Below are 15349 nucleotides of genomic sequence, written 5' to 3'. Positions count from 1 at the left end.
AAAGAAGACAAACAGATGGCCAACAGGCACATGAAAAGATACTCAATATCACTAATTATTAGAGAAATTCAAGTCAAAACTACAATGAGGTATCACCACACACTGGTCAGAATGGCCATCATCAGAAAGTCTACAAATAATAAATGCTGAAGAGGGTGTGGAGAAAAGGGAACCCTCCTACACTGTTGGTGGGAATGTAAATTGGTACAGCTACTATGGAGAACAGTATGGAAGTTCCTTAAAAAATTAAAAATAGAGTTGCCATATGCTCCTGCAATCCCACTACTGGGCATATATCTGGACAAAAGTCTAATTTGAAAAGATATGTGCACCCCAATGTTCAAAGCTGCACTATTCACAACAGCCAAGACATGGAAGCAACCTAAATGTCCATCAACAGATGACTGGATAAAAAAAGATGTGGTGTGTATATCTATATATATACACACACATATACATACAATGGAATATTATTTACCCATAAAAAAGAATGAAATAATGCCATTTGCAGCAACATGGATGGACCTAGAGATTATCATATTAAGTGAAGCAAGTTGATAGAGAAAGAAAAATATATTACTTATATGTGGAATCTAAAAAAGTGATATAGGACTTCCCTGGGGGTACAGTGGTTAAAACTCCGCGCTTCCACTGAAGGGGGCATGAGTTCAATCCCTGGTTGAGGAATTAAGATGCCACATGCTGTGTGGAGAGGCCAAAAAATAAATAATAAATAAATGTTTACAAAACAGAAATAGACTCACAGACATAGAAAGCAAACTTATGGTTACCAAAGGGGAAAGGAGGGGAGGAATAAATTTGGAATTTGGGATTAACATATACACACTACTGTATATAAAGCAGATAAACAACAAGGACCCACTGCATAGCACAGGGAACTATATTCAATATCTTTTGATAACCTATAACGGAAAAGAATCCGAAAAAGAATATAAATATGTATAACTGATTCACTTTGCTGTACACTGAAACATTATGAATCAACTGTACTTCAGTTAAAAAAATAAACATTTTTTAAAAAAGGAAAGAAAGTAGTTGCCTCTGGAGACCAGAAACAGGTTGAGTGGGAAGGAGAAGTATTACTGCGATTTAAACATCATCTTTTAAAATACAGATAAAATACAGATGGCAGTATCTGCCTCTGAGGGTTGTGGTAAGTAGAAAATAGTGCACATAAAGAACTCTGAACAATGCCTGACACGTAAGTCTTACCCAGTGAGCATAAGCTATAGATACATCCAGCAAAGGAGGCTAGCAGGAGCCCAGAAGAGAGGCAGAAGAGAGGCTATGAATCACAGACTGGTCCAAAGATGCTCAGTCTGACTTAAAACATACACATACGCCCCATTAGCCAGGAATCATGGCAGAGTCTTGGACAGAGAACAACCCCAGAAAAATGTATTCCTAGAAAATTGTCCTAGCAGCAAAGCTGCTTTCTGAAAATGCATAAATCCAAGTTTAAGGATTATGATGTAAGAAGGGGCAACAGAAACTTAGAAAACAATATTTCAAGAAGAAAAGAGATGTCACAAGGAGATGTCACTTCACATGTAATAGAATAGCTAAGATTAAAAACACTGAAGAAAGAAACTAGAGTACCAACTGCTGGCAAGAATCACTGAACTCTCATATGTTGCCAGTGGGAGTGTGCAGCCACTTGGTGAAACTCTTTGGCAGTTTCTTATACACCTACACTAAGGTGCAGTAATTCCACTTCTTGATGCCAGGAAAATGACAACAGTGTCACAAAAAGACACACACGAATGTTCATAGCATCCTTATTCATAACAGCCAAACCCTGGAAATAACCTAAATGTCCATCAACAGAAGAATGGATCGTCACACCATGATACATTCATACAATGGGACAATACTGGGTAATAAAAAGGAACAAACTATTGAGACACTACACCATGGAGAATCTTAACCACTATGCTGAGGGAAAGATACCCGAGAGTACGGTCATTCAATATGATTCCATTATATGAGGTTCTAGAAAAAGCAAAACTAGTCTACGATGATAAAAATCAGAACTATGCTTGCATTGGGGGGGCACGGGCGGGGAGGGAGTGACTGGAAAGGGGCATCTCTGAGGTGATGGAAATGTTGGTTTTAATGTCAGGCAGACTACTTTTTTATTGAAGTATAGTTGATTTACAGTATTAATTTCAGCATAGTGATTCAATATTTTTATAGATTATATTCCATTTAAAGTTATTATAAAATAATAGCTGTATTTCCCTGTGCTGTACAATATATCCTTGTAGCTTATGTATTTCCTACATAGTAGTTTGTACCTCTTAGTCCCCTACTCCCCCACCCTGCAACCACTAGTTTGTTCTCTCTATCTGTGAGTAGGTTTCTGTTTTGTTTTGTTTTTTTGCTGTACGCGGGCCTCTCACTGTTGTGGCCTCTCCCGTTGCGGAGCACAGGCTCCAGACGTGCAGGCTCAGCAGCCATGGCTCACGGGCCTAGCTGCTCCATGGCATGTGGGATCTTCCTGGACCGGGGCACGAACCCATGTCCCCTGCATCAGCAGGCGGACTCTCAACCACTGCGCCACCAGGGAAGCCCAGGTTTCTGTTTTGTTATATTTATTCATCTATTTTATTTTTTAGATACCACATATAAGTGATAACATATAGTATTTGTCTTTCTCTGTCTGACTTATTTCACTAAGCGTAATTCCCTTTTTAGGTCCATCCACGTTGCTACAAATGACAAGAATTTCATTCTTTTCTATGGCCGAGTAATATTCTATTGTGTGTATGTATGTACGTGTATCTTCTTTCTTCATTCATCTGTTGATGGACACTTAGGTTGCTTCCATACCTTGGCTATTGTAAATAATGCTGCTATGAACACTGGGGTCCATGTATTTTTTCAAATTTGCGCTTTCATTTTCTTCAGATATATACTCAGGGGTGGAATTGCTGGATCATATGGTAGGGAAATATTTTATTCATGATCAAAGTGGTGGATACATGAGTATATCCATTTGTTAAAACTAAAATTGAAGATTTTATTTTATTTTAAAGACTTTTTTTTGATATGGACCTTTTTCTAAAAAAATTTTTGGCTGTGTTGGGTTTTTCCTGCTATGCGTGGGCTTTCTCTAGTTGCGGCGAGCGGGGGCTACTCTTCGTTGCAGTGCGCAGGCTTCTCATTGCGGTGGCTTCTCTTGTTGCGGAGCACGGGCTCTAGGCACACGGGTTTCAGTAGCTGTGGCCCACAGGCTCAGTAGTTGTGGCTCGCGGGCTCTAGAGCGCAGGCTCAGTAGTTGTGGCGCCCGGGCTTAGTTGCTCTGCAGCATGTGGGATCTTCCCGGACCAGGGCTCGAACCCGTGTCCCCTGGATTGGCAGGCAGATTCTTAACCACTGCACCACCAGGGAAGTCCTGATGTGGACCATTTTTAAAGTCTTTATTGAATTTGTTACAATATTGCTTCTGTTTTATGTTTTGGGGTGGGTTTTTTTGGGGTTTTGTTTTGGTTTGGTTTTGGCCCCAAGGCATGTGGGATCTTAGCTCCCTGACCAGGGATCAAACCCGCACCCCTGCACTGGAAGGCGAAGTCTTAACCACCGGACCGCCAGGGAAGTCCCTCAAATTGAAGATTTTAAATGTGTGCATTTTATCATATGTAAATTTTACCTCACTTTTTTAAAAAAAAAGGCTAAGAAAGAATGAAAGCATGGACAACCTTGACAAACGCCGCTAAAAGAGCGAAGGAGAGAAGCAGGTCATTTCCTTGCCACTGGGGGAATGAAAGCCCAATTTGAATGGAATGAGGAGAAAATGGAGCATGAAGCAGAGAGAGCTGGTACAGACAGGTTAAAAGGAATATCAGAAAAAAGAGTAGAACCTGGTGACTCGGTAGAACAAAATACGACTCACCTGTGAATTAAAATCCAAAAACTAGGCACCATGTTAGGCATAGGACTCCAATTTCCAAACCCAGATGAAATTAAGAAAAAAAACCCACTTCTAAAAATAGGGAAATTCGGCAGGAGAGACTATAAGGAAAATGAAGAATTCGCAACTGTGTTTTGTTTCAGACACCAATGGGACACTCAGGTTCCAGGGGAGTGATTTTTCTTTCCTATCCCCCAACAACGTTATCTTGCATTTGCATAGGATTCAATTTCCAATCAGATTTTATACTCATGCTCTCGCTTATCCTCACAACACCCCTATAGGATACTATTACTCCATTTTAAAAGAGGAGAGGAAAATCATGGTTCAGAGCAGTAAGTGGCTTGCCCAAGGTCACATAGTCAGTCACATAAACCCTCACCTTCTGATTCCAATCAAAAGATTTTTCCATCATGCTACACCTGCTTCTCTCGGCAAGATTATAGTCTCTCTTTAGTCCAGCCTAGCACATTTTTTTTTTATCTGTGTCCCTCTAGAAGTCACCACTATTTTCAATGCAGCAAAAACCTACAGAAACTGGGTCACTTTCAGTTACAGCTCACAGAATTTTTAAAAAAGGCGGGGAGGGGGGGAGTTACGGATATCCAATTCTAGAATACCTTTAGTTGGTCATATCTTAAACTAGGAACCTGAGCCCCACAAGGACAAGATGCTGCAGTGAATTTATGGAGCTTTAAGCATTGCAGCCTAGGGAGTCAACTCTGCAAGTCATTCTCAGAAGCAAGTAACATATTCTATCACTAACATGGCCAGCACAGTGCAAATGTGAGCAAGCAGGCAACCCCACAACTGGGCACTTCACACACCTGAGCACAATGCCTCCCCTGGCATTTCCCTTATTCTTATTCCCAAACACAAGAGCTAAATATTTTCATTTATGTGCTCAGTCTTTAAAGGTTGAATCAACTCTTCTGCAGAGTTCTATTTTTTAAGTAGTTTCATAAGAGCAGTTATCATATAAATATGTTTGGTAGGTTTGCAGAAAGGAATAACAATTCCAAAATAATACAAATCCTTCATGTGCTATGTTCCTGTGTAATAAAATTTGTATATGAAGGATTGATCATTATCTACAAGTCTAAAGATGAACTAGTTTGTAGGACAGAAAACAAGGCATTACTAACACAGATTTCATTTTATATTTTTTTTTGAACCTTGCTTGAGAGTATAAAATTAAATTGAGCCCTGTCTCCAAAGCCAGGGTAATTAAGTCAGGAGACTGAGCAGCTGGTGGCGTTGCTGCCCGATAGATGAAGGAGCCTCTAAGACACTGCCTGGGACAGCTGGCCTCTTACCTGGATGCATCTGCTCCGTGCTTTTCCGCAGTTTGCTGTAGCCATGGCTCAAGGGCACCCTCTGGTAATGAGGCGGGGAAGAAGGAGGGGAGGCGAGGGGTGACATCGTGGGAGACTGCGTTTCCTGCTTCAAAGAACCAGAGCAGAGTTCAGAGACGATCACTCAAGGAGCCTGGCGCTCTGAGCTGCAGTTATGAAGTATAACTCAACTCTACTGCCAGTAAGCAGGCTGCTTTAATAAATGGAGGAGATGTTTTCTCAGAAACGCAGCTTGGTTAAAAAGCAGTGTCTGAGGATTCAAAAGTCTCCCAGAGAACAGTCTCGCCGGAGCTCAGTTACCTAAATTACTAAAACAAGCCTGAAACACTTCCAGTTACTCCAATAATATTTTCCTTGGGGAAACGAAAGACACTGATCACATGAAATAACATTCATACTCCCCAATTTTGATCTCTTTGTGAATAGATTCAATTTTCATTCATTAATAAAGGCTTCTATTTCCTGGATTTACACTTATCAAGTCTTCCAACAATGTGGATATTTTTTTAATATTTTAAATGGTTAATGCTAAATATTCTGGGAGCTGGCTAGCCAAAGTAAAATGCCAGCTTTTTTTTTATACTGAGAAATTGCAAAACAATTCATTATGGGTAAACCACTCCAGCTAGCCTATTCCTAAACACTAGGATGGAGCTTTAATAAACTACAATTCAAATCTCAACTCGAATGTGAACTTTATGTAGGACCCCAGGCAAGACAAGCAACCTTCTTACTTGGCTACTGGGTTTCCTCCTTTTTTTTTTTTCTTTTAATGCTACCAATGGACTGGTAACTTTGGAACACCCAAGTAATAAGGAAACACTACTTTTCATCAATATAGAGACTATATAGGTGCTCTTAGTCACAAAAAATAATAATAATGCAATCTGAGATACTAATCAAGTACTCTTTCTCAAGTAAAAGAAAAGAATATTTGCTTTGAATTGTAAGCGCACACCCACAGACTGGGTGGGCCTAGCATAAGCCCAGCCTGAAGTGAAAGGATGTGTCCTCAATCGCGCAGCCAGGGGATGGGCCTGGAAAGTTCCCAGGGCATCCAACCATCCTGGGATAGTGGACCCTCATTCCTCTCCAAATGCTGGTGGGAAAACATGCCAAAGGGTATTGGCTGAAGATTCTGATACAGCCATACCTCATTTTATTGCACTTCACAGGTATTACTTTTTTTTTTTTTTTAACAAATTGAAGGTTTGTGGCAACGCTGCATCGAGCAAGTCTATTGGCACCATTTTTCCAATAGCATTTGCTCACTTCATGTCTCTGTGTCAAATTTTGGTAATTCTTACAATATTTCAAACTTTTTCATTACTATTGTATTTTTAAGGTAATCTGTGATCAGTGATCTTTGATGCTACTACTACTTGCTAAGATGACAGCAGTTTTTAGCAATAAAGTATTTTAATTAAGGTATATACGTTGGGGTTTTTTTTTAGCCCTAATGCTCTTGCACACTTAGTAGACTACAGTATAGTGTAAATGTAACTTCTGTATGTACTGGGAAACCAAAAAGTCGTGTGACTCGCTTTATTGTGGCGGTCTGGAACCGAACCCGCACTACCTCCAAGGTATGCGCCTGTACACCTTTATATCTAAATCCCTAAAAAAAATAAAATAAAATCAATCAATCAATCAACCCCTGAAGAACTAGTTTAAAACATGAGAATTATGAAAGCAACAGAACATGCTACACCTAACTTAAATATGAAACTTCTGCAACGATACCTCAAATATCCAGCATTATCAGGGTGAGCCATATACATTAGTTTTCCGACTTAATCCTTTAATTGTCTTGCATTTGAAAAAATTTTGATTGGTCTTCCTAAACATAACAGATTTTTCTTCCTTATAGAAGATACTATAATTGAATATAATTTGACTTTTATGCATAATTCAGTATCTTATCTTCATTGGAAGTATGGGATGTACCTTGATGCCCTGAGGGTTCACTAATGTGTAAGTCTATTTTACCTCTTCTTGATAAGCTCACTCATCTGGAATTTACACTTTGGTCTCTACCAGTCACTATCTGACTATTGCAAATAGTGGTCTAATTTTAAAAGTCCGTCCACCCTATTCTTGTTCCGGCTACACATGTAATGGCAGCATTTCCCAACATGGCACTCTAAACATGCTCCCCAAGAAGGGATTCCCTGGTGAAAGAAGTTAATACATGCCGATCTCCAGGTCTCTTTATTGCAGGACTTCTCAGGGCCTTTACTGTGCTAATGTGCACTGTGAACGTCTAAGACTGAGTATTTAGCCTTTCCCCCAAGAATAGGCCATGAAGCAGCATTCTCCAAACATATTTAACCAGAGAAACCTTTTCTCCAGGTTTTTTTGGAAGAAAGGACTTATTAAAAACTCCTAGAAGTTACATTTCGAAGAACCCATTTGGAAATGGTGATTAGAGACATCAAATAAGTGTATTAAATCAGTAGCCTTACTTGAGACACAATTCTACATTAAAGTAAGCTCTGAACGGCCCATAGGTGGCTCATGGTAATTTCTATGCATCAGCCTCTTCTTGCTACAAGGAAACTTTACTGGCTCACTTCCAAGTCTATAATTGTAACCCAGATGGTGCAATTCACTGGAAGCTTGACAGCAGCTAAGAGGCACTGCTCTGTGAGAGGATTCATGGTCAAAAGCAAACAGACATGTCTGATCAGACTATTTACCTGTTTATCCTCATCATCCATTCTTTTGAAGGTATTTTTTTCTGTGATTAAATATGGAATCTGAACTTTAGTTCCATGGAGCTCAGCCACGTTCCCAAACCGGATCTCAGCATCAGTTTTTGACATCATAAAGCGAGGCAGCGGCAGTTCTTTAGGAGCAGAATCAGAGAAGCTCAAGTGAGACTTTATTTGAAAACTGCAAAAAAGGGAACTCAATGGCCAAAAGATGAGTCACTTTTGAGGAAAAATTCCAGAACACTAAATATAGATTAAATTTGATTTCAACACAATGAGGACTCCTATAATAATGTCATAATAGAAAAATGCTACAGTTTAACATGGTATCCTGGCTCAACATTTTTAAATGCTATTGAATCATCGCAGAACAAATTCAGGTTTTGGACAGATCTCCCACTTCAGCCTTCAGTTCTGCACCAAGATAAAGGATGTGACATCGTAGAAATCAGTATCAAGTGACAAACAGTAGCAGGCAGAACGTATATAGTGCTTATTATATGCCAGACACTGTATTAAGACCTGCAAATATTAACTCATTTAATCCTCACAACTCACTACAGTAAGATGATCATTAGCCTCCTTTTACAGATGTGGAAACAGACCAGAAGGAGCTAAGGAGACACAGCTCATCTGTGGCAGAGCTGGCTCTTCACCAGCCAGGGCTGCTGACCTACAGAAAGGCCCCTCATTCCCAGGACAAACTTACTGCATACAACACTTTCTCACCTTATGTCATTGCTTAAAGAATTTTCACACTCAATCTCCAGTTGTCTTTTCATAATGGAATAAGGAAAATGGTATAAAGTTAGAGCAATCAGTCCAACGTTCAGTCAGATTCTACTGTCAAAACCATTAGCTACACTCTATGCCACAAAGAGCTGAAACCCAACTGTCTGGTATATTTACTTAGCTTTCAAATTTCTAACAAAACTATTCTGAAAACACAAATGATACTTTGGCACACTTCGAGTTCTCAGCACAGCAAATCACGTACAATACAGCACAAGAATGCCAAAAATGGGTATAATATTCTGGATTAGGCATAATGATTTGCATCTGGATCCATTGTTCGGGGTAATACTCATCAGTGTGCCTCTGCCTTCCCTTAGCTCCCTCTTCCAAAAACACAGCTGCACTTCCAATGATTGAAGCTGTGCTAAAGCCAGAAAACCTCTTAGCAACAGCAAGCAGTATCCCAGCTCCCCATGCAAAGAAGGCCCCTGGTTCTCTAATATCCACATCATGTTTATTTTTAGTTGCTATGTCCACATTTGATTTAAAGAAGTAGGCAATATGACAAATCCCTGCGTGATCAATCAGTCAAGGGCCCAAGAGACATAAATAGAATAACCAATCTGGAAAATTAAAACAAGACTTTCCTCTAAAGGCAGGATGGCCACCATTTTTAATATTTTACTCTTCCCTAACCATGGCAGCTCTCCAACACTCAAGGCAGGAATGGACTTCAAAAGAAAAAAGGCAAGAAAAAAGAAAGTCTAGATTCTTAGTAAATCAAATATCAGCTAATCCTATGGTTCTCTTCTCAGAAAGGTATTTGTTTCAGCTCAGTCTGCAAAAAGGATCTAAAAAACATGGAATGAGATCACATAAAATAACTTGCACTCTAATCTGCCCATGAGAGGATGATGCTACTTCCAAGCCCTATTTGAGGGAGAAAAGAAGTAAATGCTTGGCATTTGTAAGCTCCCTGACCAGTGTTTCACTGGTGTTCAACAGATAACTCTGGGAACAATGGAACACAAACCCAGCTGATGAATATCAACTATTACACTAGAGCCCCCAGCTGTCCTTTAGGACACAGTCACGTCACACATTCTCCTTCCCTGGCTATGGCATTTCTCCAGAACTGTTCACCTGGGAAAGAACCTCCCTCCCCCCAGATAGCAAAAGACAAAATACAGCTGAATTTCTCTCGTACTTTCTTTGTTTACAAGGTTTTAAACAACTCTCACTTAACAGAATTGTAACCATATATAATGATATCCCTATCATTGAAAAGTTTAATGAAGGTGCTATTTTTCTTAAGCTGCTGCAAGCTTTTTTTTTTTTTAATGCTGCAAGCTTTTAAAAAGTGAGAAGTAAAACTCTAGTTTGTCGATGTTCAGCCTAAATGTTGTTTCCTAGTCATGTGTACACCAAATTTAATAGTGCAACTTTATTAGAAAATTAAACAGTAAAGTACCTGCTATCCAGTGATTTATGTCAAGTAATCACAGGAGAAGATTTATTTGTAGTAGTTGTTTAGAATCTTTTCTCCCAAACTGAATTAATACCAGGAAACACATCAAGAGTTCAAATGAAATACTGATAGGGGCCAAGGACACAATGAGCACAGCAATCATTTGTTTCATAATAGCATCTTATGTTGTATTCTTTGAACACAGAAATGCTTTGTATATTAAATAGAAATGACTATTTTTCCCTTCCACAAAGAAAACTATGCCTCTCCTTTTTTATACATGTGACCCTCTAAGGGAAAAAATCCTTTGTTTTCCCATGTTTGATGGAGCCATGAATATAAGAAATACTTCAATCTCCTCAATCCATTAGAAGAAACATAAGCAGCATAAATGCAGTAACAAATGGCAAATTACAAAGTGGCAGCTGCTGTGCAGTGTCCTCCCACGCTGTCCACTGGAAATATAATGTCAGCCACATATATTATTGTAAATTGTGTAGTAGCTACATTACCAAAAAAAATGTTAAGTAAAGAAGCCAGTGACAAAAATACAAATACTGCATCGTTTCACTTACATGAGGGATCAATCGTCAAACTCATAGAAACAGAAAGTAGAATGGTGGGTGCCAGGGGCCCGGGGTGAAGGGGAGTGGGGAGTTGTTTAAGGGGGGCGGAGTTTCCATTTTGCAAGGTGGGGAGATTGGTCGCACAACAACTAAACACTACTGAACTGTACACTTAAAAATGGTGAAGATGGTAAATTTTATGTTCTATATATTTTGTCACAATTAGAATTTTTGAAGTTGAAAAAAGCACAAAAGATACAGGTGAAATTAATTTAGTATATTTTAACCCAATGTTATAGATTACAGCATGTGATCAAGATAAAAATTAATATAATAGTTTACATTCTTTTTTCAGACTAATGCTTCAAACCCCCATGTGTACTTACCTGTACCACAGACCTCAATTCAGATACACCACATTTCAGGCACTCAGGCGCCACAGTAGTGTGGCTACTGGCTACCCTACTGGAACAGCACAGTTTGGCTGATGGTTGCTATGAAGGAATATGGACCATTATGGCCAGAAATCTGGATTTGACTAAGAAATACTATAGGGCTTCCCTGGTGGCGCAGTGGTTGAGAGTCCGCCTGCCGGTGCAGGGGACACGGGTTCGTGCCCTGGTCCGGGAGGATCCCACATGCCGCAGAGCGGCTGGGTCCGTGAGCCATGGCCGCTGAGCCTGTGCGTCCGGAGCCTGTGATCCGCAACGGGAGAGGCCACAATAGTGAGAGGCCCGCATACCGCAAAAAAAAAAAAAAAAGAAATACTATAATGTTAAATGTTAACAACTAACTGATTTCTTCTTAAATTACGTAAGTATTTTGTGTGGAGGGATGATTTATATAAAGCTTAAGTGTACCACCTGAAGACTTTTAACAAATGTATATATAAGCTCATAGCAAACACCCAAATTAAGATACATTTCCATCATATAGAATTTGCCTTCATATCCCTTTCTAGTTAATCCCCTCGCCTTGTCCCACTTAGCAACCTATTCTAATTTCTAAATCCACAGATTACCTTTGCCATTATAGAACTTCACAAAATGGTATCATACAATATTAATCTTTGTGACCACCTTCTCTGACCAACACTTTGTCTGTGATAATCATCCAATGCACCACATAATCATCCAAAGACATAATTCATTCTTTTTCATTGCTATGGAATAATCCATTTTTTATGAATATATTGAAATTTTTTAAATCCAGTCTCCTGTGATAAACATTTGGGTTGTTTCCAGTTTGGAGCCATTAGGAATATAGCTGCTATGAACATTCTTATAGATGGTTTTTGACAGACATGAATTCATTTATCTTGGGGATATACCTATGGACCACATTCAACCTGCTGCCTATTATTATGCACAAAGTAAGCTATAAGGATGTATTGTACAACAGAGGGAATATAGCCAATGTTTTATAATAACTATAAATGGAATATAACCTTAAAAAATTGTGAATCACTATACCGTATACCTGTAACTTACATAATATTGTACATCAAGGTATACTTCAGTTTTAAAAAATAGTATTACCATTAAAAAAAAGAATGGGGGCTTCCCTGGTGGCGCAGTGGTTGGGAGTCCGCCTGCCGATGCAGGGGACACGGGTTCGTGCCCCGGTCCGGGAGGATCCCGCATGCCGCGGAGCAGCTGGGCCCGTGAGCCACGGCCGCTGGGCCTGCGCGTCCGGGGCCTGTGCTCCGCAGCGGGAGAGGCCACAACAGTGAGAGGCCCACGTACCGCCCAAAAAAAAAAAAAAAAAAAAAAAAAAAGAATGGGTTTTACATTTTTGAATGTTTGGAAAACATCAAAAGAAAAATATTTCAGGACGTGAAAATTATGAAATACAAATTTCAATGTCCATAAATAGTTTCACTGGAACACAGCCACACTCTTTTGTTTACATATTGTCCACTTCTGCTTTCACAGTTCTGGGGCAGAGTTGGATATTTGCAACAAAGGCCACATGGCTCACAAAGCCTAAAATATCCACTACCTAGCCCTTTACAGGGAAAGTTTGCTGACCCCTGTGTTACACAATACAGTGGTTCAAGTAAAATGTAGTCTTACTAAAACAATACAGTTGCATTTAATGGAAAAATATTTTACATTACTTGAGTTTTTAATTTACATTTTAAATAATTTAAATTAATTATTAATTTAATTAAAAATTCAATTCCTCACTCGCACTACACACATTTTTAATGCTCAGTAGCCAGCCGCACGTGGCTAGTGACTACCATATGAGACAGCACAGTTTAGATGCTTGGCCAAAAAACACTACAAGGCAGCTACTATTGGTACACCCCTTTCTCCACATGAGCCATTTAAGCTCAAAGAGATTAAGAAACTTGCCTGAGGGTACACAAATAAAGAGTGATGGAGCAGGGATTCAAAATCAGGTAGTCTACTGCTAGGGCCTACACTCTTAGCCACTAGGCTACACTGTCATCCTGAAAATTAAAATAGTCTTTGTATTGCAGGTTTGAACATTCAGGCTGAAACTGTGGCGTTTCAGAGGGGGAAATGGTCTAGAGAAAATCTACTGGAATTATCCACATCTTACAGGTGAGGAACTGAGCCCAAGAAGGGGAGGGTGGGTCTTGTCTTACTCATGCAGCAAAATGGCGGCAGAGCTACAGCCTTAACAACACTCCTGGCCTCCTGGGGCTCCCTTCTCTTCTCACTACTTTTCGTCGCCTATTCATTTATACCAGTTACTTATAGGTTAACAAAAATTAATGACAACGATGTTCAGTAATTCCAAAGTGAAGCCAAACCCACACATTTTCCTTAAGTTACTTTGGAAAAACATCAGGTTGGTCTTACTAACCCAAACCTGGGTTGATCAAAACCTTATAATTGCCTACCTGCACTATCCACCTGTTAATTTGGAAAAACTTGTTGCTAAGTTGGAAATGGGAAGCTAGATGAGCAGGTGAAGGCTGGTGTGGGAAGGCTGATCTTTTAATTTTTTTGGAGGGGTGATGGTAAGTTACAATTATCCATAATCAATTTCATAAAAGAGCATTTAACAAAAGGAAACCAAAAACACCATCTTAAAATTGAACACATTTCCTTTTATAAATAACTCACTCCTTTGTCCTAATTCTTTCTCCTTTCCCTATAGACTGTGCCAGACTACCACCAGGTCAGGAATGAGGAACACAGCCCTAGAAGCCACATGAATCACATTATTGCACTACTGGGGTTCAGAGACTCCCCTTTAAAGGGGCTGTGGAAAAAAATCAAGGGGTCTGTCATGTTGGATAAGAAAGTAAATTACATCTTTATTCTCCCTACCCTAACCATAAGTTAGCATTTCTTTCAATTATGAATGTAAGCAATTAACTGCTGTAATATCGTTAGCAGTGCTTGCAACTTTGTCACCCGCCGAAATCAGATATTTTTATATCACATTACAGTTGCTGTGGACATCCTGAAGTACTGTTTATGTTCATCACTGTTCTGAAAGTATGCTAGTTATTTGGATCACAGATCTTTTATTTAATACATTAATAAAGAAGCATGTATATTGCTATATAACAACTTTTTTAAATATCTCAGTTTTAATTTCAAAATACAGTTGACCCTTGAACAACGTAGCTTTGAACACTGTGAGTCCACTTATACGCAGATATTTTTCAAGAGTAAATACTACAGAACTACACGGTCTGCGGTTGGCTGGGTCCATGGATGTGGAGGAACCGCGGATATGGAGGGCCGACTATAAATTATACATGGATTAACCCTCCAGTTGTTCAAGGGTCAGTTTTAATTGGTTTCCTTTATAATCCCACATTTAAAATATTTAAATATTTAAATATTTAACTATAAAATATTTAAAATATTACTCCAAAACAGAGACACAGATGTAGAGAAAAAAACGTATGGCTACCAAGGGGGGTAAGTGGGGGTGGGATGAATTGGTGGATTGGGATTGACATCTATACACTATTGATACTATGTATAAAATAGAAAACTAATGAGAACCTGCTGTAGAGCACAGGGAACTCTACTCACTGCTCTGTGGTGACCTAAATGGGAAGGAAATCCAAAAATGAGGGGATATATGTATACATATACCTGATTCACTTTGCTGTACAGCAGAACTAACACAACATTGTAAAGCAACTATACTCCAATGAAAATTTTAAAAAAAAACAAAAACATTATCCCAAGAAGGGGTCCACAAGCTTCACACTGCCAAAGGGGCCCATGGCACCAAAAGGCTTCAAAACCCTACTCTTGGCCCTGCTACACCTTCCCTCGGTCCTCACACCCACTCTTGGCCTGTCTTCGGAAAGGAGGAAGGTACAGGAGCTCCCAGGGCAAATGTTCGCACGTGGTTTCCTCTGCAGGAATTCTCTGCTGGCCCTGAACTTCACACCCGCCGTCTGCCCTTCTCAGTCAGCTTTCACCAAACGTGTTGCCCCAGCTCCCACTAGGGTGAGGCCAGAGAGAAGCCTGGGGCCAGCCCTCTCAGGGCCCTGGAAAGGCAGTGTCAGCACTTGCAGGGCCCGGGGAGCGAGCATCCCCTACAGTTATACACCCTGGGCGCCTCTTGCCTAC

The 15349-nt window shown here is 39.8% G+C and overlaps 1 protein-coding gene across 9 annotated transcripts in view; it reads right to left on the bottom strand.

The window, feature by feature from the left end:
* Nucleotides 1-15349, bottom strand: part of REPS2 (RALBP1 associated Eps domain containing 2) — a gene marked incomplete at its 5' end in the record, with an annotated part of 231265 nt that overhangs the window by 143662 nt on the left and 72254 nt on the right. For 5 of the 9 annotated variants that reach the window (XM_079727343.1, XM_079727345.1, XM_079727349.1 and 2 more), the window contains 2 exons: nt 5251-5377; nt 7989-8137. In XM_079727343.1, the coding sequence (XP_079583469.1) occupies nt 5251-5377; nt 7989-8137 (276 nt within the window). The remainder of the gene's footprint in view (nt 1-5250; nt 5378-7988; nt 8138-15349) is intronic. The other 4 variants (XM_079727344.1, XM_079727347.1, XM_079727351.1 and 1 more) reach the window with 1 other exon arrangement.

This window comes from Hyperoodon ampullatus (genome assembly GCF_949752795.1).
Source record: "Hyperoodon ampullatus genome assembly, chromosome: X".
Taxonomy (NCBI): Eukaryota; Metazoa; Chordata; class Mammalia; order Artiodactyla; family Ziphiidae; genus Hyperoodon; species Hyperoodon ampullatus.
This window is presented reverse-complemented; position numbering and strand designations above follow the sequence as displayed.